Genomic DNA, 26,385 nt, shown 5'->3' with positions numbered 1-26,385 from the left:
TTAAACTGACCTGTGGACTCTGACTGTGCACATTCTCACACATCCAGGACCGGTGGGCCCAACACCCTCCCCACACACAAAGAGCTGCCCGCTGCTGGGAGCAGGACACAATCCACAACATGCGCCGTTAAGTGTGGATGGAGGGCCTGTTTATTGCTCTGTTCGTTTTTGCTGTGCTTGTTTTGTGTTTTGCATCGTTTCACAACCAGAAGATGCCAGAGACCCTGCGTACAGAAGAGGAGGATGAAGAAGAAGAAGAGGGGCAGCGCAGAACTCAGCAGGACAGAGTTCAGACAACAGGTAGCCTGGAAAAGATTGAAAGGACGTTCGGATCTGTGTCTGTCTGGGAATGTGGAATTTAGCATCAGAGAGACAGGTTTTATACTTTCAAACAATGAGTGAATAAACCTTTCTATTGAATTTAGTGACCTTTGACTTAGACTTTCTTTATTGTCATTTTGTATGCACAGAGTGCATACAGAACGAAATTTCGTTTTCATACAGCTCAGAAAAATTGCAATAACTCTACAGGATACATTGCTGTGAATTTACAGTACAGGATTAAAATGCAGTAATAAATTGCAGTCATTTATAGGATAAATTCCAAGTATGGCCTTTATCTAAAAAAAAAAAAGACTTGTCTATGTTTGCCCAAATCTACAGTCTGAACATGATATGAGATTAAAAGAGCTTTTAAAACATCTCTAAAGCTCACTTTCAGAGAACTCCAGTAAAGAACGGCATCGGTGGAGTCACCGAGTCTGCAAAACAATCCTTTCTGTCCAGATCTTTACCGATGGCTACGAAGAACATTATGATTGTTCTGACTTGTGCTCTACACTCATTAATGTCTGTTCTAGTAGCTTTAAAGCGCTGATATTTGACAAAGATCCATAAAGCTGGCCAGCTTGATGGCGTGTGGCAGCTGGCGCTGTGTGACACACAGAAACAGATTGTTTTTTTTCTTGCGTCCCTCTTGTTGCCAGTTTCCACCAGCTGCTCTGAGGCTGCTGCTGCTGTGCTGAGTAATGTCAGCATGTGTTGAAGTGAGAGCGCGGCTGTGAAGGGAATCCGTCCCTGCTGATTTTAGCAGCTTTTCTCTGTGTATGTGTGTGTGTGTGTGTGTGTGTGTGTGTGTGTGTGTGTGTGTGTGTGTGTGTGTGCTGTCATTTCTAGATTTGATTTATCATTGTGGAATAATGTATACACACGGAGTCTGAGACAGTTTGTAGAGTATCTCGTTCACGTCCCCTGTTGTTTTAAATTTTAATGAGCTGTGGGTGTGCAAAAGTCTCAGGTCATCTGTTATTTTTTTCCTAATTTGCGTAGGGAGCAAGACTGACTTTCTTGTAATCTTGTGCCGAAAGTAACAATTCCTCCTCCCTTTGAGTATTTGGCTTTTTTTTCCCTGCTCCATTTTCAGCTCACCACTATCAGAGTAATGCTTTTTAGATTGTTAGTTTGCTAAACCACCTAACTGTCATCATTTAAACATGAAAATGCTCAGAATCTCAAATGATGGGCCAGTTTTATGCAGTCTGTAAACGCAGTAGATCTGAGGAAATAACCAACGTCAAATTGGATCCGTTTGGCATTTTGCTACGAAGAAACAGTTTGATCCATTTCTTTTACTGAATCAATAAAAAGGCCGTAAAAAGACAGCTTTATAGACAGAAAAAAAAGGGATCTTAAAACTAATAAGGTTCTCCCTAAGAGCTGTTAACTGAAAACCTGACGGACAATAGATGAAGAGCTGCAGGACGACACGTCTTTCAGGTTGTGAATCAGCTTTTTACAAATGTTGCTTTCTCAAACTCTCGACTGTTGCACGCCGGTCGGTCATCCGCTGTGGATGAGATGTTTCAGGGCTGACGCTTTATTTGTTGCCTTCTTGTCTCATTTCCTCATGTTTGAAGAGTCTTGGTCAGCCTACAGGTAAGAGACATGAAACAAAAAAACAGGGGGAAGTCCAAATAAAATGAATAAACGTTGAGAGACCTTCAGAAAGCTCAGAGAAGCAGTGACAAAGAGTTTTATGGTGAAAATGTCAGTCTTACATAAACATATCTAGTGCAAAGACTTTTCCCTCCATTCAATTAAGATTTAATTGACAGTATATGTTAAATTACATATTATGATGCCCCATAAATACTGAGGGTATGACTGTATCTCCAGTAAAGAGAATCCGAAAGAAGCATTTCACAAGACCTTAAATTTTATTGATGTTTATTTTAATGTGATCTAATATCATATAAAAATGATCAAAGCTCTTCAATTTTACTTCATATTTGTGATTTTCTGTCTTTAACCATTTAGACAATTTTTTTCTAAAAAAAAACAAACATGTTTTTTTTTAGTTTAATAATCCACATTTCTAGATCAATTTTCACTTTTTCTTGCCTGTAATTTCAACTTTTCCCAGCAGCTTTGGTGGAAAGTATAAACAAAATCCTTGGAAGGTTACTGCACGCTGCTTAATGTCTCATCCAAACAAAGTCATGTGACTTTATGACTTTAGAGATATACTTACAACCCTCCCCCGACGAAATAATCACTCAAGAGGCTGGAGGTTGTGAATGGAGCAGAACATCAGAGACACTGACAGATCCACACGGTCCGGTTCGGTCTCCGCTTCCTGAAAAACCACATTCCACTCCGGCAGATTGGCCAGGTGAGCACAGGAGCCATGAAACACAATAAGGCCGTCCCTCTTTTCTGTTGGGAGCGGGCGGTGGTGTTACTGCCGGCTTCAAGTTCTCAGTCACCCAGAAACAGCCAGGAGGCACGGATCTCGGCGGGATTATTCTCCACTTTTATTCCCCAAACAACTCACAGGTAGGAGGATCAGACATGTGCTCTGTGTTGGGTTCAGGCTTGTCTGGCGTAGCACTGATGAGGCCACGGCTGGTCAGGCAGCTCTGCTGGGGTTAAAAAGGTCGCCCCACTGGGAACGGTCCCACGTTAAGCCTTCAGAGCTATTGGTGTGGGAAGATCAGGAACTGCTGTCCAAACATGCTGTTAAAGTGTAACTTTCATCAGCGGCTGTGGCAGTCAATAAGTAACAGGTGTGACAGGTGGATCTGACTGCTGTGACGCTTCAGGATGGGGGTGTCACCTGCGCCATCTTTAACCTCCATCTGGATATTTGTGTTGTTGTTTTTTTGGTGTCTTGATGAGCTCGTTATCCTGTTTAAATGTTATTCTTACTTCTTAAAAGTCCTTTACTGCTTGTTTGTTTGAGGTATAGCATGCAAAGCACCGCAGACGTCCAGGCGCTGTTCAAAGCGGTGTTTGAAGTGTAGGTGTGAACTGGTTCGCCCACATTTTGTCCCGCTGGTTTGCTTCGGGCTCTTGTATTTCTGGTTCAAACAGTCTAGTCAGAAAGAAGGAGAGGCACTCCAGGAAAAGAAAAAAATGATTCATAATGAAACGACCTCCTTTTTAGCTTTCAGTTCCTGCATTTTTGATTTTTTGGTGTCTAAGGGCCTTCAATATGCCGGTCACTGATTAATCCGAAACATTCAACGTTCTGAGCAAAACCGCTTGGAGGCGAGTGGGATTTATTAAAACTGTTTGAGAACTTTATCTGGTTTCTGTAACAAAAAAAAAATCATATCGTAGTTCTCAGTATAAGGTTATTTTAACTTAGAATGGCTGTAAATGGTTTACTTTGTGCCTCCTCTTCTTTATAAGAGCAGGTATGTTGATTAAAGCTTAAAGATGATTGGCTGGAGCTCCACCTGAGCATCAGAACGGAGAAGAGACATTTCTTTGAATGTGTCACGGCGGTTGGTACCAGCCAGGCTAGCCTTAGGATTTTATTTGCTTAACCTTTTATTTATACAGCTATCTCATTTTCAAGAGAGACCTGTTTGATCAAATAATAAGCTGCTGATCTGCTGGGATTTCCACAAACAACCACATCTCTGGTTTACAGAGATTGGTCCAAAAAATAAAATAAGAGAAAATTCCCCATTCAGCAGCAGCTGAGAGAAAGAAAACTGCTCGATGTCTGAGGCTCCAGACGCTACAGCAGCAACAGAAACTCAAATAACCAATCATTCCAACCGAGGTATGCAGGATATAGAACCTTGTTGATAATGATTCGCAGAGGACTGCAACATTCAGATTATTGGGTCAGAATTTGGGCTGAACAACCAGAGAGCGGGGTGCTGGTGGTGTAATGGTGCCCAGGGAGATATTTTTAGTACTAACTGAGCTTTGTCTGCACGCCACGGCTTACCTGAGCATTGTTTTCCAATGTTATCTCCATCTCTCTGTGACCAAAGTGTACATCCGGTATCTCCTGACGGCCGCTAGCAGCAGGAAAATGCAGCAAACCTTAAAAAGCTTAGATCATGTCAAACTGGTTTCTTCAATTTCAATTTTATTTATATAGCGCCAGTTCATGAAACATGTCATCTCGAGGCACTTTACAAAGTCAAAATCAGTGAGATTATACAGATTGGTCAAAAATTTCCTATATAAGGAAACGAGTTGATTGCATCAAAGTCCCGACAAACAGCATTCACTCCTGAAGAAGCGTAGAGCCACAGGGAGAGTCGTCTGCATTGTACATGGCTTTGCAGCAATCCCTCATACTGAGCAAGCATGAAGCGACAGTGGGAAGAAAAACAGTGTGTCTTAAACACAGTGGGACACAAATAGGTTAGGAGTGAACATGTTTAATTTTTTTTCCTTTAGTGTGATTATAGGTTTAAATCATAAGAATTGCACATTTTCCCTTTTTTCTTTTTATCCATCTATCGTTTACCATCTGCTCATCAGAGATTAGGTTGCAGGCGTAAGCCGTCCATTAAAAAATACACAGACACCCCTGGCCTTGGCCACATTCTTCAGCTCATTCTGGAAGATCCCACCCCAGAACATACGTCTTCACAGGGTGAAGACTTTGGGACAGAAAACCTTTAAATGGAGAACATGTTGGAGGGACACAGTGGGATCTCCCAGAATAAGTTGCACAGATGGACGTCAAACAAAGTTTCAGAGCAGAGAAGTCTTTAGGCTGATGCCGATCACTAACAAAGAGACGTGCCTCTGTTTTTCTCCATAGATCCAACAGCAAGAACCAAAGCAAATCCTCCGCCCCACAGGTATGTCATCCCTGTTTTCTGAGCCGAGCAGCAGCAGCTGTTTGGCAGCAGCGCACCGTGCCGGCGTCTCTTTAAACAAAGCTTGTGATTGTGAGGCCGTGAATGGATGCAACAATGCGGCGATCAGTGCTGTCTGGCAGGCGGTGGGCTCAACACAGACACATACCACCACCATGCTGCTCATTCAGCGGCTGTTTGTAGAAACTAATCAGAAACTAATCAACCTCCGCGTCAACGTCAGTGTAGCCTGGAGACCCCTTCAGAACCGCAGATCACACCTTTGCAGAATTTAGATGTAGTTTTTTTTTTTGCAGCTTTGCAGGTCAATCCGCTCGACTGTGATGAGCAACAAGAGGGAGGATTGTAGGTGTTTTTCCCCACAGATGGTTTCCTCCCGCTCTCCTCCTCCTGATGAGGTGTGAATAATGACGGCGCCTCCGTCAGGAGACCTACCTGTCGCCGAGGTGATGAGGCGGCTTGTAAACATTAGCTTAACCTCCACCGTCTTCATTATTAAGGCCCCCGAAGCACCATTCTTCACTCTGAGAGTCAAAGAGCCGTGATGTCAGCAAATGGAGAAGCAGAGATGCGTAAAGGACAATTTTTTTTTATGATGGATTTACCTCAAAGTTTTTACCATTTACTGTGACACAGAGTTTATTTAGGTAATTTACATCCAAGCCAGCTGAGAGCATTTGAAGGGACAAAATCCCCCCCAAAAATAGATCTTTTCATGCAAACAAGTCATTCATTAATTTGTCTTTTAAAGTGCATAATGTGGAGTAGCTTATTTCTTTCAAGAAACAAATACTAAAGTATTCTTATTATTATTATCATTATTGTGTATCATTATTGTGTTTTCCCTTTTTATCCCTTTATGTAAAACTCTAAATCTATTTCTGCTGTCATCTATTATGTTATCTTGGTCTTTTTTATTGTTGACAAGCTGGGATCAACACGTGTCGGCGTGTTTATGATAATTATGACAACGTTTGGTGCTAAGCATAAAGATGTAATATTAGTTTTATTGTACTACTTTATTTTCTGCTTATGTCTGCTGTGTTAAATACATTTTGCTTCAATTTTCAATTTTATTTTTATTTTTAGCCAAGGTCCTCTGTCTTCGCTACGAGCTGCTATCAAGAGAAGTATGTTTTCTTTTTATATATACTTTAGCTTAGACTTAGACAACTTTATTTGTCATTTTGTATGCACAAAGTGCGTACAGAACGAAATTTCGTTTGCATACAGCTTGAAAAATCACAGTAAATTTCAGGATAAAGATGCAGCAGCGAGATTTTGAATATTTTTTTAAAGTTCGTAGAAAAGTTAAAAAGTATTTAACTGTCAAACAAAATGCTGGTGTAATTTTAAAACTTTTATCATTTTTTTTAAATTAAATTATACTTTAAATGTCCTTCATAATGAATCGAAATGCGATGGTTGTGTACATTAAAGAAAGGCAAACAGATCAAAGTCCAAAAAGTTTTATTCTTTCTTTCAGCAAGATCAAACTCTCAAGGTGACAACAGAACAGAGAGGAGGTAAATACTTCATAAATCGCTCTTCCTGTTATTTGCTCAGAATGAAGGTGTGGAAAACGTCAGAGAAGAGGGACGCTCTGAGCTCTATAAGCTTGGAAGTCATTTTGTGTTGAAGCCGGACTGAAAGTGTTATTCTAGTTTGTCTCTGTGGCGTTGACGGTTTGTCACGGTTTGTCCTTCAGGCGACCAAACATCACCATCGTCTCGGTCGAACCTCTGGCCAGAAACACCTGGTTCACCGGAGGCCCCGTCGTTTTCCCGCCTCAAGCCGGCTGGTCCACTGGCGTCCAGACTGTCTCACAGGTGGGCTTCAACTCACTCACTTTCCCTTCATATTTACTGTAAACTTTACCTTCTATAAAGTACTGTGCAGGTGTTTTCCTATTTTTTTTTTTTTTTCTATGTTTTGTGTCCAAGGAGCCTGGCTACTGTTCGTTACACTGCAAAAACGGATCTAAGAATAAGTAAAATGTTCTTAAAATTTGTGTTTTTGTCCCAGATTTGAGCAGATAAATGAGATTATCTGCCAATGGAATGAGTATTTTGACCCCTAAAATAAGATAATTAGATATACTGCACTTAAAAAAAGATGGAGATGAATTGTTCCTATTTTAAGTGCAAAAATCTTATTCTATTGGCAGAACCTGCTCAAATCAAGGAAAAATACACAAATTTTAAGAACATTTTTCTTATTTTTAGTTCGGTTTTTGCAGTGTAAAGTGTTCATTTTGTAATTTCTAATGTTCTTTTCAAGCTTTTCTTTGCATTTTTCCAACTTTTGTTTTTAATTCAACCCCTACATGATGGATTCTTTACAATATTAGGAAAGTGGAAAATTAGAGAACAAAAAAAAAAAATAGTATCAGGCCTGGAAAAAAAAAAAATCAAACTATCCACAGCAGATGAACAGTACATGACGAAATATCCAACCCCCCAAAACCCCCCCCACAAAAAAAAAAAAGAAACAGCAAAGATTGAGACAGGCACCTAAGAGATGGTTTGTTTATCATCCTAAAATGTTTTCATCCTGTCAGGTTCCTGTAACAAAAAGCCTAAAGATCAAACTATATTGCTGTTTTTTTAACCTTTTTATGGCAGGATTGTTTATGGTCCAGATATAAAGGGTTTAACAAAGAGGAAAGAAACTCTAAAACTTTTCAGCAATTGGACAGAAACTGTATTAAAAAGCATCTAGTGTCAAAATCAAGCCCAAATATCCCTTAACTGCCCAGAGAGCTGCTGATCCAGACCCCCAAATAAGCTAGTATAGAAATATTTCTCAAACTTAAATAAAACTTATTGTCTCTTATTGTCTTTCTTAAAACTTATTGCAAGGAAAGTGTAAAATGTAATCATTTATAGGTATAAAAAAGTTTAATCAGCCATTAATTTAGCCCTACATGCGCCAGTGTTTATAAAAACTGTGAAACATCAGTGCACCCAGTAGACAAATGTATGAAATCCTGTCTTCTTTTTCATGACTCAGCCCCCACCATCCTATGACCAGGTGATTAAAGAGAAAACGCGGACAGATCACCCGGCCAAGCCCACTGCCGCCCCACGCCAGAACCTCTGCGAGGCTGCGGGTGGAGCAGATACTGACCCGGTTAGGAAAGAGAGTGATTCACACTGCGGCGCCACCTCATCACACGCAGAGCGACGCCCTGCAGGTGAGACCTACCCACAACCCCTCACTGACCTGTGCTAACGTACCGGTACGTGACAGCAGACGTACCGGTGCATTCAGTTCAGTAATTCAACTCTAAAAGTCAAATTCATCCATTTAGGGGATTCATTACAGATACACGCTGATATAGTTCAAGTTATTCCTGTAAAGTATTTGCACTCAATACCATCCCAGATTTCCTTTTTGTATGAGTTACAGCAGCGATGGAGCCGGGAGGCAATCAGTCGACGGCTCTGCTGACGTGTTCAGGAAGCCCGGGTTGCTTTAATTAGGGGCCTGGAGCTCGTTTGCATTGTTTGGTCTGGTGTGTGTCATCGTGCTTTTGACAATGCTCGACACAGCATAGAGTCATGGACGTGCACAAACGTGCACTTAGATTGTCTATGAGGCTTTAGATCAGGCCAGTCTGCCATGTCAGTCAGGTGATGTCATGGCCATTTAATATCGATATTCTTAGGCAGGGTGCCGTGTCTTACTGGGAAATCAAATGGTCTACTCTACATACCCAGAACCAGAACCAAACATGGAGAAGCAGCATTTAGTTCCTATTCTCCACAAATCTGGAACAAACTTCCAGAAAACAGCAGAACACCCAAAAAATTCCTCTAAATCAAGACTGAAAACCCGCCTGTTTAGAGCTGCTTACTGCTACTGACCAACAGATTTGATGTGTTAATGTTTTTCACTTGATACAATTTAATGCGTGTCATTGGTCTCACAATCGGTGATCGTTTCGATGGGTTTAGGATGTTTTCATGAAGTGAAGCACTTTGCTGCTACACAAATAAACCTGACTGGACTTGAAAACTTCATTTCCATGAAGCTCATCATCAGAGGGAAGTAAGAAGTGCTCTGAAATGTCCCGGCAGACGGCTGCACTGACTTTGGACTTAAAACACAGTGGACAACACCAGTACTCCCCCGAATCATCACTGACTGTGAGAAATTCACAATGGACCAACTTAAATTGTGGGTCTCTTCAATCTGGATGATCTCTAATCATCTCAAAACTGCTGTTGTCCAAGTTGCTTCCACAACTTTTCTGTATCAAATGTTTTCCTTCCAGTTAATTTTCCACTGGCCTACATACAGCGCTTTGGGAACAGCGAGTTTCTTTAGCAATGAGCTGTTGTGGCTTATCGTCCTTGTTGAGCTCGTCTGTAACTGTGCTGGACAGCTGTCAAATCAACATGTTTAGTTCGTCATAGGATGGCCATCGCAATTTTTGCATCAAAAATCATTTTATTTGATTCTGTATGATATGAAACTTTAGCCTCGTGAGACCATCCTGATCTCGCGAGGTTTCAAGGTTTCACTCGCAGATCAGTCTGGATACTCTCCGTTAAAGAAAATTTGGAGCCGTTCACCAAACGAACGTCCAATCAGCGTTGGCTTTGAGGCGGGTTGAGGTGTGACGCAACGGGAAGCGCGTCAGTTCAGTCTAAAGAACATGGCGGCTTCAGCCGATGAATCTAGCGTTAGCGTGGCTATCGAGCGAGTTTTATCGGAATTACAGAGTATTTCTTTGCTGAGCTAACGAGCCTTTACCTGCAGCAGCAAGAGTAGCTTGGCTTGTGGTTGTGTTTTCGTCGTCGCTCGTAACAGAGCGACGACGAATCTGATTGGTTTATTTGGCCCGTCTATCACCAACATAGACCAATCAGCTGACCAGTGTTTTCGCCCCTTCCCAAAATTACTTCAACGGAAGGTTTCCAGATGGATATGCGGAGCAAATCTATCTGGCGGAGTCAGGTAAATGAAACTTTTGAGTAGAAGCTGAATTTGCGCTTCTCAATAGCTGTAAGCCACACATGTCCAAAGTGCTGCCCAGGGGCCATTTATGACCTTTAGTTTTTAATTAGGGCAAAATTATTACAGAAAACTTCAACTCCTACAAGTGAAAATGTAAAGTACAAACAAAGTGTTCATCTTTTAATAAACACCCCTTTGACATTCTCTTTAATTTCATAGTAACATCTGTCCAATGACATTTAATTACTCAAATGCAGACTTTGGTGCATTAAAATCTACTTTGAATTCATTTGTTAAAATTTTAGTTTTTATTTCTTTTTTTAAGTGTTTTTAAACAACTGACCCAAATACTGTTCTTATATTACTAGACCAAAAAGAGTAAGGTCTATTATTGTTAAAGAGTTAAATTAAATGATTCAAAATAACTTGCAAACTAGACGACCATCAACAAATGAGCAAAACCCCTTTTTATTTTTATTCTGGATCTACAATGATTTACACACTTATTTCCAACAAACAAATCAGACTTATTTATTTAAAATTATCACATTTTGGAGAGCTGGTAAAATTTAACAATTTGTTTTGGTTTAAAAAAAAATATATATATATAATTTTTTTGGCCCTCGAGTTCCTTTGACTTAACAAATTTTGGCTCATGTACCGAAAACTTTGGACATCCCTGCTGTAAGCCATCGTCTTAAAAAATAGCTGAGATAAATACTTTAAATATGTCACTGTATGCTAGAGATCTATATAATGAGGTAAGTTACTCCCAAAAAAATAACTTTAATTATATTTTGTTTGATTGAGGTCCACCTGTAGGTACTGATTCCTTAAATATCAGGCAGATATCACTTAGGCCTCTTTTTGTAAGGTATTTCTTAGACTTAGACAACTTTATTTGTCATTTTGTATGCACAGAGTGCGTACAGAACGAAATTTTGTTTGCAAACAGCTTGAAAAATTACAGTAAATTGCAGTAAATTACAGGATAAGGTGCAGCAGTGATTTATGTAAACAATTGAAATGTAAACAATGCAGGGGAAATAGACAGTGTGTGATCACAGTGTGCAGGTGAGTATTATTAAAACTGTGCAATATACAAAAGTGGTACAGAGTCCATTTGTGGCTACAGCAATTCAGCAGTCTGAAGCATATGTGCAAATCTGCAAATGTGCAGATATATGAATGTGGTACAGAGTCCACATTCTGTTCACCTCCATTCTCAGGATGTCTCTGCTGGCCATTGTTCGGCGCTAAATGTGGTGATTTTCTTTCTGTGTTCAGCTAAAAAGCCCCAGAAGCCTCCAAGGTCTTCAGTGCCTAAAGCATCGGACGGAACCAGAGGCGTCAAGGTTGTAACAAGAACCCCAGAACCCACAAACAGGCCTACAGAGGGTTCTAACTGTGACCCGGACCTAAGGGGGTTTGAGAAGGCCGGCTCCCGTCATACGAGCGTCAGATCTGTGACTGTCCACTGGAACGCTCCTGCAAATCACCGAGCCGATGTTTCTGTTGAACCTGCTGCTCCAAAGCTAGAGAACACCCAGAGACCAGTCCCACGTCCCCGGACAAAACTGCCCAACAAGCCGAGAACAGAGGAGGACCAGGATTTGATCGGACTCGGAGAAGACTGCGACACATTTCAGTCTCATTCGCCAGAAGTTCCCACCAATAAGTACCTAGAGGAACTGCTGGAGGTCTTTGTAGAACGTGACGAGTGTGAGGACGGCAGATGCTTCACTGACCAATCGTGTGATAAGTTGCTGGATGACGATGCTGTCGCAGAAATGAGCGCCAACCACAATCGTCACAACATCAGTGCCAGGATCCGGGCGTTTGAGAGCCAAGCTGGCGCCGAAGAGGCAAATGGATCCCAACAAGCCACGCCTGGTCTTCCACCGAGGAGGGCCAGCTACAAACCCCCGGTTGCTTCCAAACCTTCCGTAGCGCTTAAACCCAAAGATAGAAATGACCCGGGTCAAAATACGACGGCTTCACAGAACCAAGAACCGGCCCCCAGACCCAAGCCTCCAATAAAACCAGCGAGGCAGTCTGTGAGAGAGGAGCTGGAGGCTTTACACAGCAGGGGGGGTCTGCCGCACAGACCGCCACCGTTTGGGTTGACCAGAACCAACAGCATTCACGAAGAGGAACCGGGGGCAACGGTCCCGCCCGTACCTCCGGGGAAGCCGTTCAAAGAGCCGCTCACACCCAACCTGAACATAAACAACCACAACTCGCACACAGAGAACAAGACTGTGGACGGCCCATGCAGTGAGTAGCTATTATTTCTGGTTAAACAACGTGCTCTGAAGGCAGGATGTGCTTTTTATGGTTATAAAAATCATTAGTTCTGGGCTTGTAAGCACGAATTTAAAGCGTGGGACGATCCTATAGAATAAAACCGCAATGTCTGACTTTATTAGCAATTTTCTCTAATCCATACAAGCTCTCAATTAAACAAACGCCACAAGCAAATATTTAATTGTTGCTTAGCACATTTCTTTACAACTACATGTTTTTTTTTTGTGTATATATTAAGACTTCTGGCATCTGACTAACAATTGGACCACCTCTCTGGGTAGAATTGGTAGCGCTTTAGGTGGCTCGTTAGTGAAAAACACGACTTCTAAGCCTATTTCACAAATGTTCAAAAGGGTCAGAGGGTCAAAAAGCTGGATGTTTTGACGTTCATTTGAGATCATTGTCACCTTTTGTGACCTAAATTTAAAGGTGGATAATAATGCAACAGGCCTCACAGGATGATGCCACAACCACCATGTTAAAAAGTCAGTGCACCGTTCTTAGGTTTGAAAGCCTCATCTTTAGTCCTCTACACATTCTTCTTGTTACTGTGTCCTAACAGCTCCGTTTTAGGCCATGTCTGAGCATAAAGCTTTTCTCCAGAAGGCATTTGACTTCAAGCAAGCGCTATAGCCACACATCTCGGTGATAGAACAAGTACCAGGGACGGGGACAGTGGGTTCTCAGCAGTTTTAGTACAGGCTTGAACCTTGGTTTTGGTTTCTGTAGCTTTCTGGGAACGCCTGCTGTAGCTGTGATGCATTATCTGCTGATTCTGACACTCTTTTTTTTTTTTTACCATCACAAACCTCCAAACCTTTTCAAACTGTTTCATCGTAGCACAACTACATGGCTAAACAGTCAGATTTCTCCTTGTTCAGAGAAAGTGCCGCTGGTACCTCAGTATAGTTTGGACGGCAGCGGAGGAGCTGCCAGAAGACAAAGTACGGGGAGACGACCGACCACCATCAGGGTTCCTAGCAAGGCTGCGTCGCTGGAAGGTACAGTTTCATTTTAACACAGCCAAAGCAAAATTACTGGATTTTACAAGCAATAACAGAGCCCAGAGTTTGTTGTATAGTTCATTAAAAATGGATCTCTTCTCAATGTCAGATAACTTCGAGGATGACGCCGCTCCTCCTCTTCCAGCGAGGAAGCCCATAGGCTCCATGAAATCCCCCGTGAGCTATAAGCAAAGCCCTACACGCTCAAAGTCAGTTCAGGTGAGATCTGCTTCAGAATAGCCATGTGTAAAAAAAAAAAAGCATCTTTGTAGAGGAAAATATGTTGGTTAAAGTTTATACGCAGCTCGTATCTTTATAAGATAAATCCTCGGATATCTTCATTTAGTGAAAATCCAGATCCGGTGACCCTGGAGGCTGAAGTTGATGGCTAGTTGAGAAGTGCTAAAACTTGAGCTTTACCATCTTGAAACAACAGAATGAGAAACCAGTTGGCCACAAAAGATTTCCCTGTGAGAAAGATGTACTGGGAACAAAATATAAAGTCTTTTAAGTCAGACTTCCAGCAAGATAGAAAAGTACGGCAGCATAAAACCCCGCAGATTGCAGTTTAATCTATTATTATTATTATTATTATTATTATTATTATTATTATTATTATTATTATTATTATTATTATTATTAATATTTTTTTAGTTTGATTTATTTTTTGCTCTTTACAACACTTCTATTTATTTTTTTGTAAGTTGTTCTGACTGGAAAAATGTTCTGTGTGCGTTTCATGCAGGAAGATCATTTGTGGCGCACTGCCTACAACGATAATTTCCATTTTGTAAATGATCATCAGTATTTGTTTAAACAACTCCTCAAAGCAAATGTGACAACAACTTAAAGGTTCATGTAATAAAGTTTGCACAAACAGCTGTAACAGTTTCCCTGATTAGAGTTATTTTAAGCTGCCAGCAGTCTGCAGCCCCCGGGACTAGCTGTTAGCTTCAGCCCCCAGAACCGACTAATCTGAGATAAATGGAACCCTAAAGGAAGTTATGCAATTCAATTTATTTAAATAGCGCCAATTCATGAAACATGTCATCTCAAGGCACTTTACAAAGTCAGATTTAATCAGATTATTCAGGTTGGTCAGAAAGTTTCCTCTGTAAGGAAACCCAGCAGGTTGCATCAAGTCTCTCCAAGCAGCATTCACTCCTCCTGAAAGAGCGTAGAGCCACAGTGGACAGTCGTCTGCATTGTTGATGGCTTTGCAGCAATCCCTCATACTGAGCATGCATGAAGCGACAGTAGAGAGGAAAACTCCCCTTTAACAGGGAGGAGAACCTCCAGCAGAACCAGAACCAGGCTCAGTGTGAAGCCTGGTGAGACATGGACTCCTTATGTTTTAATGGAATTACAGTTTAAATGTTTTTACCCACCCTAAAAATAATTATTTTCTCCCATCTTTCCCCAAACCATTTAGTATTTTCTCTTGCCCTGTACCTGAGAAGCGTCCCTGCTTCACCTCTCCTGTGTGGCGTTAATGTGGTTTCCGTGGTTTTCCTGTGACGCACGTCTTTACCACACGTTTAATGGTCGCTGCATCTGAAAACCTGTCTTGGTGTTGTTTTGTAGAGCAATTTTAGCACAGGACCAGAGCCGCCGCTTCCACCCAGGTAAGAGAAGAAACGGTTATAACAGCACCGTGTATCTCTGCCTTCTAACTCAGGATCATTCCTGGTTGTGTGATTTTTAGGAAGCCCGGTGGGAACCATAACCTCCCGCCCCGCCCTCCTCCAGCCAAAACAGGCCCTGGAAGACCCCCCGCACCCAGCCTTCAGGCAGCCGGTCGATCTCAGTCCGCACCCCAGTGGCCCTCACCCAAACCCCCGCCGAAGCTCCAGGCGCAGAAGCCCACCAAGAAAGGACTGGTGTTGCCTCCGAGGCCCAGTCCAGGTCACCGTCTGTACAACGATTACGTGGTGAGAAAGAATATCTTGTCTGAGGATGTTTTTAAATTCTGCTCCGTGAGCTTGCGTTTCACTTGGGATTTCCGCCCCCCAGCTTCCACTCCCCCACGGGATCGCTACTGAGGACTTTGATGGGAGCAGCACGGGGGAGCCGACGCTACAGGTGGGTAAAACGTTCAGCGTTTCCACAGAAGAAATTAACGCTGCGCACGGCATGCACGGACGGAGGAACCTGACGCGTTTGCCCTTGTCGTCCCCAACAGAAAAATGAAGTCCTCCTGCTTCTGGAAAAGGTCAACAACAATGAATTTGAGTGCAAGATTGGAGACGTCACAGGCAGAGTCCACAAGTCTCGGATGAAAATCATAACTCCTCTGGATTCTGACTGGTCTTGCCTGCAGGTAAAGCGCCATTGGTTTAGGATTTAAATATCGCGCTCGCTCAGCTCTGATTCAAACGGTTTCTCTGCAGGACGCAGAGGCCACTGCATCTGGTGGAGGCAGTGGTGAGCTAAAGGTGAAGGCTTTGTATGATTTTGATCCAGGTAAGTCATTAGTGCCTTAGAATCTGCGTACACAAACGAATCAGCAAAGCAAAAACTACATAGGATCTTACAGCGTTACGACCGCAGTCTTCAATGTTTTTTTTATCAGGACTTTAGGTGATAATGCAGCAAAACGTACTTCTTATTTTACTGTATTCTTATTTTTCTGTCTGCACCATCAACACCAAGTCAAATTCATTGTAAGTGCAAACCTACTTGGCGATTAAACTTGATTCTGATTCTAAACTCCACCTGAAGATCTAAAGTGTTCGTTTTCTTCCACACATAATGTTTTAAATGCAGGCAGAAAAGCAAAATTTTGGTTGCATTTATCCAGAACACCTTCTTCCACGTTTCCTCCTCGTACCATATCGCCTTCTTATTATAAAGCACTTTAAAATAAACCTAGGTCAACAGTGTTGCACATACACAACAGAAAATAACAGCAACTTTAAAATAAATAGACAAATTACTGCAAAAAGGGAACTAAAAGTAAGTAACATTTTCTTGAAATGAGTGTATTTTAACAGGTAAATAAGATTATTTGTGAATGGAATGAGTATATCGGCCTCTAAAATAAGATAATTAGATACACTGAACTTAAGATAAGCCGACGGAGACGAGTTTTCTTTTAAGTGCAAAAATCTTATTCCATTGGGAAATCATTTAAACGGACCCGCTCAAATCAAGGACAAATGCACGCATTTCAAGAAAACGTCCGCTTACTTTTAGATCCCCTTTGCTGTGAACAAGCTAAAATAGACAAATAAGAATCATTAAAACAAAGTCAACCTGTCAGGATGTGCAAAAGGCTTTGGCAAATAGGTGTTTTTAAGAAGAGGAGGCCTGATCATTTAACAACTGTGTAGCCGCTACAGCCAAAGCACGACCTCCTCTTGGTTTCCTCCTGGAACTGCTGGTTGGCAAACCCAAGGGAGCATGCAGGTATATGAGGTTGACGTTTTTGCATGGTTCTCTGTTAGGACACAATGATATTAGAACATTCTGAGACGGCGATAATGTCTGCAGGTATTGGGATGATACTAGCGGTGGCAAAAAATGATCCCCTGGACATTTATCAGCCAACAACAATTACTGCAATCCAAGCAGTCCTTTGCAACATGTTGCACACACTGCTATAGCAATAACAGCTGCTTTGTGATTTTTATTTATTTTTAGGAGACCGACTGTGTGTGTGGTTGTTTTTGCTTAAATCAGCCTTATCAAAAGCAACGTTTTATGTGTAATGAGACCTTTTTGGCTCCTACCACAGAAGGTCCAGGGGAGCTGAAGCTCAGTGCAGGAGATGTTGTGACCAGGGTGGAGAAGGTGGACAACCAGTGGTACAGAGGCACCTGTAAAGGATCTGCAGGTTTCTTTCCCATCAATTATGTTCAAGTTCTGGTAAGTTTAATGAAACCACTGCCTTTTTTTATTTCTGGTAACAATAAATATGGCTGAAGAAAGCTGATGGTGATTTTTATCTTCCAAATAGTCACATTCACCAAAACCTTTACCCGAGAAGAAGGCAAAGAAAGAAGCTGCCTCTGTCAGGTAGTGTTCTGTCGGGCTTTCATCGTCCTTAGCAAACGGCCCTGAGTTGCTGACTGGAAGTGTGAAATGTCCCCTGCAGCGGTCCGAGGTGTGTGGCCAGGTTCGAGTTTGAAGGGGAGCACAGCGACGAGCTGTCGTTCCTGGAGGGGGACGTGATCCAGCTGAAGGAGTACGTGGGAGAGGACTGGGCTCGGGGCAAGGTCGGCAACTCCGTCGGCATCTTCCCGCTGAACTTTGTGGAGATCGTCGAGGATCTGCCTCCGCCCCCCAATCAGCAGCTGGCGGCTAGGGTGGCGCTGCCTGGTGAGAAAACACACGCGCACCGCAGGTTTGGGCTTTGGTTTGGCTGGAATAAACCCAGCACACTGTGCCGAATGTCGCTTCCACTCAGTCCTGTCACCTTCATAAATCTACTTAGAGTGTTTAAATGACAGAGAGCCTTCAGTCATCATCTTCTTTGCTTGTTTGGCCCTCGGAGGAATTTCCGCCTCTGTTTTTGTTTCATTTAAAAGTTGTTGACTGAAGTCCAGTCCAATAGGAGGAGGTCCGACATGTACAAAAACAAGGCATTCATTTAGGCAACTCCCCCAAAGCTCATCTCCTATAATGCTGGAAAAAGGCTTACAATCACAAAACCTATTTCCTCTGTAACCTTTAGCTCATCAGAACTGGCTATAAGGCAGATTAAATGTTCAACTATTCGATTGATGGTTTAGTTACAACATTTTTATAAGTTTATGGTCAGAATCTGACATCCACTCAAGAGCCACAATTTTTACATACATTTCTCTTTTTATGGCTTTAAACAATTATTTTAATGGTTATTTTCTCCCTGAAGTGGATTAACTTCAACGATTAAAACAAAACAATAATTGGGTGCACAAGTTTAAATTTATTGGGCTCAAAATGCACAGTATCTCACTAATTATTGGTAACATTACATTTTGCTGGTTGCTTTCTTCAACCTGCCATAATTCTAGCTGGATATGTTAGGATTCTTCTGTGCATATTTGCTGGAGTTCATTTAAACTGGGTGGTTTCCTGACACAGATCCTCCCTTTGTCCACAAACGTTCCTCCGGGTGGAGGCTGGGTCTTTGGGAACGCTCTTCTAGAAGCTTAATGTTGGCCTGCTTTATCCATTTCATTGTCTGGGATTGTTGTCCTGTTGGAACACACAACAGTGCCCAAAACACAAACGGTTGGTTTGGAGTCGAGTTGATGAACGTTGGGCACAGCTGTGGAGCACGCGACCCATGTGTGGAGGCCTCAGTCCTCAACGCGGCCATCCCGGGTTCGAGTCCCTTTGCTGCATGTCTTCGCCTCACAACCCCCATTTGCTGTTAAAAAAGGGCCACTACTCGCACAATATAAAAATTAAAAAAGACTTTAATGTGTTGGTGGTCCTTTTTCTTCAAACTATTTTCAGTAAAGCCAACCCCACAGCATAACACTGTCTCCATCGTGTCAAACACCAGTTTCATCCAGCTTCCAGGTCAGGGTGGCCATCACGGTTGCTCGCCTTGCACCAGAACACGCTAAGCAATCTCCTTTTTATCTCAGGGTGACAGATTGGGTCAAATAACGATGCCGAACATCAAAGCTGGTTTTTCCAAAACATGAAACGGGCTTTAAATCTTTACCTCCTTAAACTCTGCTGACATCAGCCCCACTCAAAGTCATGTCTGCACCAGGAAAGCAACCGGTTTAAATGAGCATTCTAGCACAAAGCCTGCTCTTGCGTACAAACGGAGCGCGCTTGAAGTCCGACTTGCTAAGGGACATTTAACCAGTCAGGGTGTATGGAAATATCTGAGCCTGCAGGGATTATAGTAGGTTGGTAATAAAGTCAGATAACTTTGACTGGACCCGTAGATTCTAAAGATACCTGAACCAGACTCAAAGCCTTAGACCCGATGTGTAAAATGTAAACCTGATTTCCCTATCGTGTATTTATCCTTTCCACAGGCCTCGCGGTTCCTTCTCCCATTGCCCAGCCAGCACCAGCCACACCTGCTCAGGTAACCCATATTTATGGAAGCGGAAACTTCCACAAAGATCATGCTGGCAAATTGCTGAAACGGCACATCAATGGATTCTTATGCCTGGAATCTACTTTACTGATACTTCCCCTCGCCGTCTCTGCGGCCTCCGTCCACAGGCGGCCTCGTCCGGCGTGGAGTGGGTGGTGGCCGTGTACGACTACGCGGCCAAGACCCAAGACGAGCTTTCGTTCCAAAAGGACGACTGCATTCTGATCACCGAGCACCTGAACGAGGAGTGGAGCTGCGGCAGACTCAACGGCAGAGAGGGCGTGTTCCCCAGGGGTTTCACCGAGCCCTCGGGTACGAATAAATCTCAGCGTGGCGTTAATATTCAGTGGTGCCCTTGGATGTGTTCGGGACTTGGCCATCTCTGATTGATCTGTGCATCTCCTGTCGTTTCTTTAAAAATGTGCCCCAGTGAACAAGCTTGTGACGGCCATGTTTGATCCCCTGTGTTTTCCTAAGCAGGGATGCAGCAGGGTAGCAGCCTGCAGGATGGAGATGCTGGCGGCGTGAGGGGAAAGGCTCTTTATGACTTTACGTCCGAATGTGAGGAGGAGCTCTCGCTAAAGGTGCAGTGATCTTTAATGTGTGCTGCTAACCCACAGAACCACGGACTTCTAAGACTCATCTTTCCTCCCACACAGGCCGGGGACATCGTTACCAACCTGGAGTCCGTTGACGATGAATGGTTCCTGGCGGACTTGAGGGGAAAACGAGCCCTTGTCCCTAAAAACTATGTGCAAGTCCTTGACTGATGGCCACCGTGCTGCAGCTCAGGACAACACTGATGGGAAACTGGTGTACATTTAATGTTTGGGAAAGCATTGAAACTAAAACAGTATTTAAAGTTGTGCAACTATTCTCCTTTTAAATTGTTTATTAAACTTTGTCATGTATAACTATTAAAGATGTTTTCCAAAAAGTTCCTGTCTATTCTGGTTTGAACTGAACACTTGCACCACCTACTGGTTCTTCATCACCCGTACAACTAAAACGATCAGCCCTTTTTTTACTCTAACATCTAAGATATTTGCTCTTGACTCTAAATGAGCATCCACTGGAAGATGATTCCAGTTGTGGTTTACTGAAAAGCATCTGCCCTCTTTCATTGTTATGTAGTGTAAATCATAATTTGATCATTGATAAGAGCTTTTAAGATCATTAATGAAGAACCTTTGATGAAAAACTACAAACAGGTAGATCAAGAATCAGAATATGAAGGATTAACAGTTCAATTAAAGAACTGAAATGCAGATTTTTAAGTGATGCTTCTTTCAATTAATTTTGATTTTAAACTTTTTAAAACTACAGCTTTTTGTTATTTGATTGCAAATGACAATGGCCTAAATGTTTATTACACCTGATTGGCCAGCTATTCAGATGATAATCATTCAAGCTAGCAGTATCTATTCTTGGAAAGGTGAGTGGAAGGAAAAGCATTAGCATCCACAAGATGACAGGAACACCAGCTTTGTGAGGATTGTGAAGCATCGCTTAAGAGTTTGATGGGGACTCAGACAAGCAGTGTGGCTGTAGTTGATGCCGTCACATTCTGGTCCTGAGACTGACGTAGCCAGCGTCTTAATTAGGCTAAGGAGAAAAAGGAATTGTGTTCAGTAGTCCCAAATCGTCTAAGCTTAGTTTTGCATTTTTAATCGGACATCAAGGTCAGACGGTTCATCAGCGATGACCTGGAGAGACCGGCCATCTCCCATGTAGGTCCAACGCATTTCATCGTGACCTCAACACCACAGAGCTGCAGTCCTGGTGCAACACCTCAGCAGAAAATGGCTGAGTTACCTCCTCAGAAGCTAACAGAGGCACCACATACAATACAGATGAACTCAAAGCTGCTTTTACAGCAACAAAGGCCTCTAACAGTCTGTGGGATTCAAATCAGGGAACTTCAAATCTTCCTGGGATGCAGTACCCTGTCCACTAGGACCCCCCAATAATGTACGTTCCACTCTATATAACGATTATGGATATAATTGATTCTGAGGCTTGGTTTCAGGTTAAAATAACCTTTAAAGTGGCATTAAACAATTTCCATAAAGCCCACAATCCTGTATTTAAAGTTTTAGTTGGCCTCTAATACTCTAATCTTAAATGTTTTCACTGTGAGAAAAATTGTTAAAAGGCTTAAAACCAGTCTAATTCTAGATCAGGGGCCTTTTTGAGACAGAACTACTTTATTGGGCTACCAGTACTGGCCTTTGAACTGGAAGCCAGAGTTCACCCTAAATTTATGTAAAACAAAAATGTTTTAGATGCAGCTCACTGGTGGATTGGGGTTCCTTTAGAACAAGCTCATGTCACCACGTTGGTGACCCCTGGACTAGAAGTCTTAACTTTTTGAATTAAGTTACTGAAATGGACTTTGCATTAACTTCTCCTTCATAAAACACAACCGAGGCAGAATTTGTTAGTCATTTACATTTTTTATTAAATCTGTAGGGATGTTTCTAAACAGTCTCCTGGATGGGGGGCTCATAGCCGTCAGCCCTCTCCACCTTGGCCCCGGTGTCGTCACCAGAAGCCTTTGCAGCACCGGTGGCACCGCCTTCACCGTGGAGCTCCATCAGTTTGCCCACTGCAAAAAAAAAAAGAGGGAGAGGTTTTTGCTTTTCTTCCACGACGTAAAACCAGAAGGAAGGTAAAAACGGTGCAGAGCCAGTGATGCTTCATCTCCACTGTGTTACACAGGGAACATCAGGTGATCTCATTATGCAGTAATCAGGCATTCATATGGGACTGAAACAGCTCATCATCAGTTCCCAAATTAGCCAGAATTTTGGTAACAGTAGTGCCAACAGCTGAACTCGACTTACATTCAAACTTGGGCTTCTTCAGCATCTTGACCTTGCGGACGTAGACGTCGTGGAGGGGGTAGATGGACTGGCAGGCCTTCTCGATGTCCTTGCCAACACTGTCAGGGATCCTGAAACACGACGAGAAAAATCGATTAAGGCAACCGATAAAGAGCTCCAGTTCAGACCATTTGTTTGGCTTCACCGTGTTTGACTTACAGCTTGTTGACCACCTCCTTCAGGTCGTTTGTCTGGACCTCACGCGTCATGATCTCCATCATCTTCTTGCGGATCTGGCGGACCTGCTGGTGCTGGGCGTAGGAGGTCTTTCTGATCTGGTTGGTGCGCTTCTTTGTGAAACCCACGCAGAAAAGACGAAGGAGGTATCCGTCGGTAGTCTTGACGTCCACATGGGCTTCGATCATGGTCTGGAGACGAAGGAAAAAAGCTCTATTAGAAAATATTCTCACTCATTTTTAACCATATCTCAACGCAGAAATGAAACCAGCATTATGTTCCATCTACCGGATTAGAGCCTGCGTTGAATTGCTACAACTTTAAGATCCCTCTAACCAAACACTTCACGTTATTTAAGACGCACAAACGTTTAAACACTTCCGTGTCGACAGGCAGAGGAATTTAGAAACTCAACTAATCAAAACCTCCCAGATTAGCTTCAGGAAAACAAAACAGAAAACTAAACATTCGCCTCACGTTTTTGCTGCCGGTAAACCTAAATTAATGGAGGCACCAATTAGGAATCATAACAGCTTAGTTTGAATAATTTTTACTCGTTTCTGCAAACGTTGATACTAAAATCGTTTAAACCACATCTACATTCAAAATGTCAAACCCTGGAATGAAAAACTTGTATCACCACAGCTTTTATGGACAAATGCTACCAAAAACTAGACCTACTTATCACCAATTCTTATTCGTGTAAGCAAAGCATTTAACTGTAAAAAAAAAAAAACAGCTAATAGCTGCAGATACATAAGCATAAAACATTTAAAGCCCATCAGTTCTAATATCTTAGAGCCAATCCATGCTCCAGAAGCAATAAAGCTAACGCCGCTACCTCCGGCGACAGGTGCAGCCAAAGGTTACCTGCCACTTCTTGACCATGGAGCACATCTTGTCGCGGGTCAGGTCCATGCCGTGGAAGTTGGTGAGGCAGTTCTTGCCCTGAACATCCTCAGTGATGAGCTTGAACTTGCGGAAGGCCACCTCGTCGTTCTGCAGGTCGGCGAGGCTCACCTCGAACACGCGTCCCTTCAGACCGTCAGAGGCGATTCCTGAGCAAAGGAAATGCGAGCACATTAGGAGCGATTTAAAAAAAAAAATTAAAATCTGAGGAATTTCTGGGGCAATGGAGAGAGAAAAAAAAGTCCCAGAGATCCCGCCGGACGCTGTGAACAAATGTGACTGAGCATCTCTGTCTATCTCCCCCATGAACCCCTGCCCTGTCCCACCTACTGGGTCTGCACTTGTAGTCAATGGCAACCAACAGGTCCACATTGCTTACAAAATAACCTAACTCTTTACAAACATGAAATTAAAAAAAAAAAGTGATCCGAGGACAAATTCAGCCAATGATTTCATTCTTGCATCATGTGACTGTTTATTCTGTAAACAGCATTTTGGTCCTGTGGGTGTTTAAATTACTTATAAAGCCGAGATGGCAAATAAAAGATGGAATCTGGCCTTTCTGCATCTTTTCGCTGGGGTTTTATTCTCTGCAGACAGTGAGTGGCATAAGAGCAAAGCGTCAACATGTCACTGTGCATTCAATACCGTAAAAAGGTGCTGCCTGCTCTTAATGGGATTTGTATGGAAATATTTTCATTTAAGGAGCAGATTTTTTTTTATTATTATTCTTTATATTTACAAATATCATACATAGTACTATTTGTTATACCATAAATAACAAAGATGACTTTTTCAATCGTATGCATTAGCTGGATAAGTTAAATTATCTCTTAACAATATTTGTGTACGTTAAGCTGCCCAACAGACTTAACCAAGAACATGTCCAACTACTTACACCCCTGTTGTAAAAAGACAAAATAAAGAAAATAGAGAAAAATGAGAGAACATTAACCCTACACGTATTCTCACTATAAAAAGCCATTTTGATGGCACAAACAAACATGAACCAGTAGATGGACGTGCACCACCTAACCCAACATGCTGGAGCTTAGCCACAGGCAGACTTACTGGTTCCCTGAGTCCTGGTGACCAAGGTTTTGCCAATGTTGCGGATGTTGAACATGGCCGGTGCCTTAACATCATACCAGTCCTTCTTGGAGAAAGGATCGACGCTGAAAGAGAGAAGACAGAGCAGCTGATGACAAAAACGTGCCAACATTTCCAGCTTTAAACTCCTGTAGCCTAGCCAGGTTAGCATAGCCGCAGACCGCTGCTGTAACTAACAAATATATAAGTCGATTTAAAGGGGAGCCGACTTCAGTCAGAACATTTTATCTTGACGCCGTAAATGCTGCAGTTTGGAGCTAAATAACTCTGCGGGCATTCAGCTAATCTCTGATACAGACATGCTAACGTTTAGCGGCTTTTAGCACGTATCATTTACTACGAGTCACTTTGGAAGCAAATTAACACACAATACTTTCTCTACGCACGATAAAAATACTCTGCACGCAGAGAGCAAGTCAGATAAAGCGGGTTATTATTTTTAAAAATAAGAAAGAAGCGCTAAGGAACACTGGCAGCGAGGGAGCGTGTCTTAACACTATCCACAGGCACAGAGGCCGGCAGCGACAGGACCAGCGTCCTCACCTCTACCATCCGTTTGATATCAACTTCATCGGTCACATTTCTCTCACCAAAAGGACGGCAGTCAACAATTGAACGCCTATTTCGTGTATCCATTAAATAATTTTCAACTTACATCTTCTTTTTGGCACCTTTTTTGCCGCCTTTGGTCAGCCTCTTATTCTTGCCGACTGCCATGTTGGCTACAGGGAGCGAAAGAGGAGGAAACAGGAAACCTCGCGAGATTTACAAGGAAGAACAACCGTGAGTTGTGAGACTTGAATTCTCGCGGGTTCTTGTTATTTTCCTTGGCTCCCCCTGCTGGATGGAGGGTGCTTACAAAAATAATACATTTCAGAGTTTTTAAGCATTCGGCGCACAGTTAATTCAGTGCCTATAATAGAAAAGTTAATTTATTTAATTAATCCATTTAAAAGGTGAGACTGGCGTACTAATATGTTACATTTACATTTAAATGGCTTTAATAGTTAATATTTATTAGCCTTCAAAATTAGCTTTAAAAGTATCGGCTTTGAGGTATTTTGGTTATTTGAGATTAATATAGAACGGATTTTCTTTATTAAAAAACCCACCCGATTTGTTTTGAAGGAGGTGTTTAATTTAGAAATAAAAGTTTTGTAGTGGGTCTAACTTTGTTCATAATGTGATTCTGGACACAAAAAGGCTCAGTGAATCATAATAACAAAAAAATACAACTATGAAGATTAATGCAATTCATTATGGAACTCCAAAATGCTCCAAATTAACAACTCTGCACAGTGTTGTTGTCTTTATAGAATGTGCATGTAGTTGTAATTAGAGGTCCTGTATATGCTATACTCCCATTACACACAGTGTTACACTTCACATGCTTTTTTCTGTTAATTTTGATAATCATGGTTTGCATCTAATCAAAATCCTAACCAGTCTCTCAGAAAATTAGACGTGATGTGCCATGGAGGTGAGCAGCCTGTCATTGTGCTATGGTTTTAAGGAAGCACAGGTTGCCTTAATAGCCGGCTTCGGTCTTGTCGGTTCTTGTGCTTCACTTCTGTCCCTTGTCAATATAGATTCCTATATCAGGGATATCTATGAGTGATTGTGTGAGGCCAGCGATTTAATTTGTCCCACTAGCACAGATCATTAATGCAGATGGACACCTTTTAAAATTTAGGATGAGATTTTTCACAGTTAAAATTAAATCTTCATAAAATGAGAGATATTAGATACAAACCAAAGCTTCTTCATCTTTTATTTTTTCATCTAATTGAACCAGACCATAAACATGCAGCAGTGTTTATTCGAAAGCAGAACTAGTGCACCCATTT

General features: G+C 42.2%; 2 protein-coding genes across 3 annotated transcripts; one reads left to right on the top strand and one right to left on the bottom strand.

Annotated features, from left to right (window-relative positions):
• Positions 1–84: 84 nt before the first annotated feature.
• Positions 85–20,445, top strand: sh3d19 (SH3 domain containing 19). Of its 2 annotated transcripts, none has more exons than XM_021316619.2 (21): positions 85–300; positions 5,075–5,114; positions 6,222–6,262; positions 6,619–6,658; positions 6,841–6,961; positions 8,145–8,328; positions 11,385–12,374; positions 13,286–13,405; positions 13,518–13,627; positions 14,993–15,033; positions 15,114–15,339; positions 15,422–15,490; positions 15,591–15,728; positions 15,799–15,871; positions 17,145–17,275; positions 17,367–17,425; positions 17,505–17,728; positions 19,393–19,445; positions 19,586–19,769; positions 19,938–20,041; positions 20,117–20,445. In XM_021316619.2, the coding sequence occupies exons 1-21, from the start codon at positions 138–140 to the stop codon at positions 20,225–20,227; spliced, it is 3,222 nt and encodes a 1,073-aa protein (XP_021172294.2). In that variant the 5' UTR covers positions 85–137; the 3' UTR covers positions 20,228–20,445. The 2 variants fall into 2 exon arrangements, with proteins under 2 accessions (XP_021172294.2, XP_021172295.2); XM_021316620.2 differs by lacking the exon at positions 85–300 and adding an exon at positions 2,669–2,835 and having other exon boundaries at positions 6,623–6,658.
• Positions 20,446–21,893: 1,448 nt separating this feature from the next.
• Positions 21,894–25,333, bottom strand: rps3a (ribosomal protein S3A). The gene is made up of 6 exons (XM_012862880.3): positions 25,194–25,333; positions 24,500–24,603; positions 23,390–23,577; positions 22,502–22,710; positions 22,304–22,413; positions 21,894–22,065 (listed from the first exon to the last, which is right to left on the bottom strand). Exons 1-6 carry the CDS (start codon positions 25,253–25,255, stop codon positions 21,938–21,940), a joined length of 801 nt encoding a protein of 266 aa, XP_012718334.1. The 5' UTR covers positions 25,256–25,333; the 3' UTR covers positions 21,894–21,937.
• Between the last annotated feature and the right edge of the window lie 1,052 nt (positions 25,334–26,385).

This window comes from Fundulus heteroclitus, chromosome 5, assembly GCF_011125445.2.
Source record: "Fundulus heteroclitus isolate FHET01 chromosome 5, MU-UCD_Fhet_4.1, whole genome shotgun sequence".
Taxonomy (NCBI): Eukaryota; Metazoa; Chordata; class Actinopteri; order Cyprinodontiformes; family Fundulidae; genus Fundulus; species Fundulus heteroclitus.
Note: the sequence above shows the minus strand (reverse complement) of the source record. Positions and strands in the feature narration are given on the sequence as shown.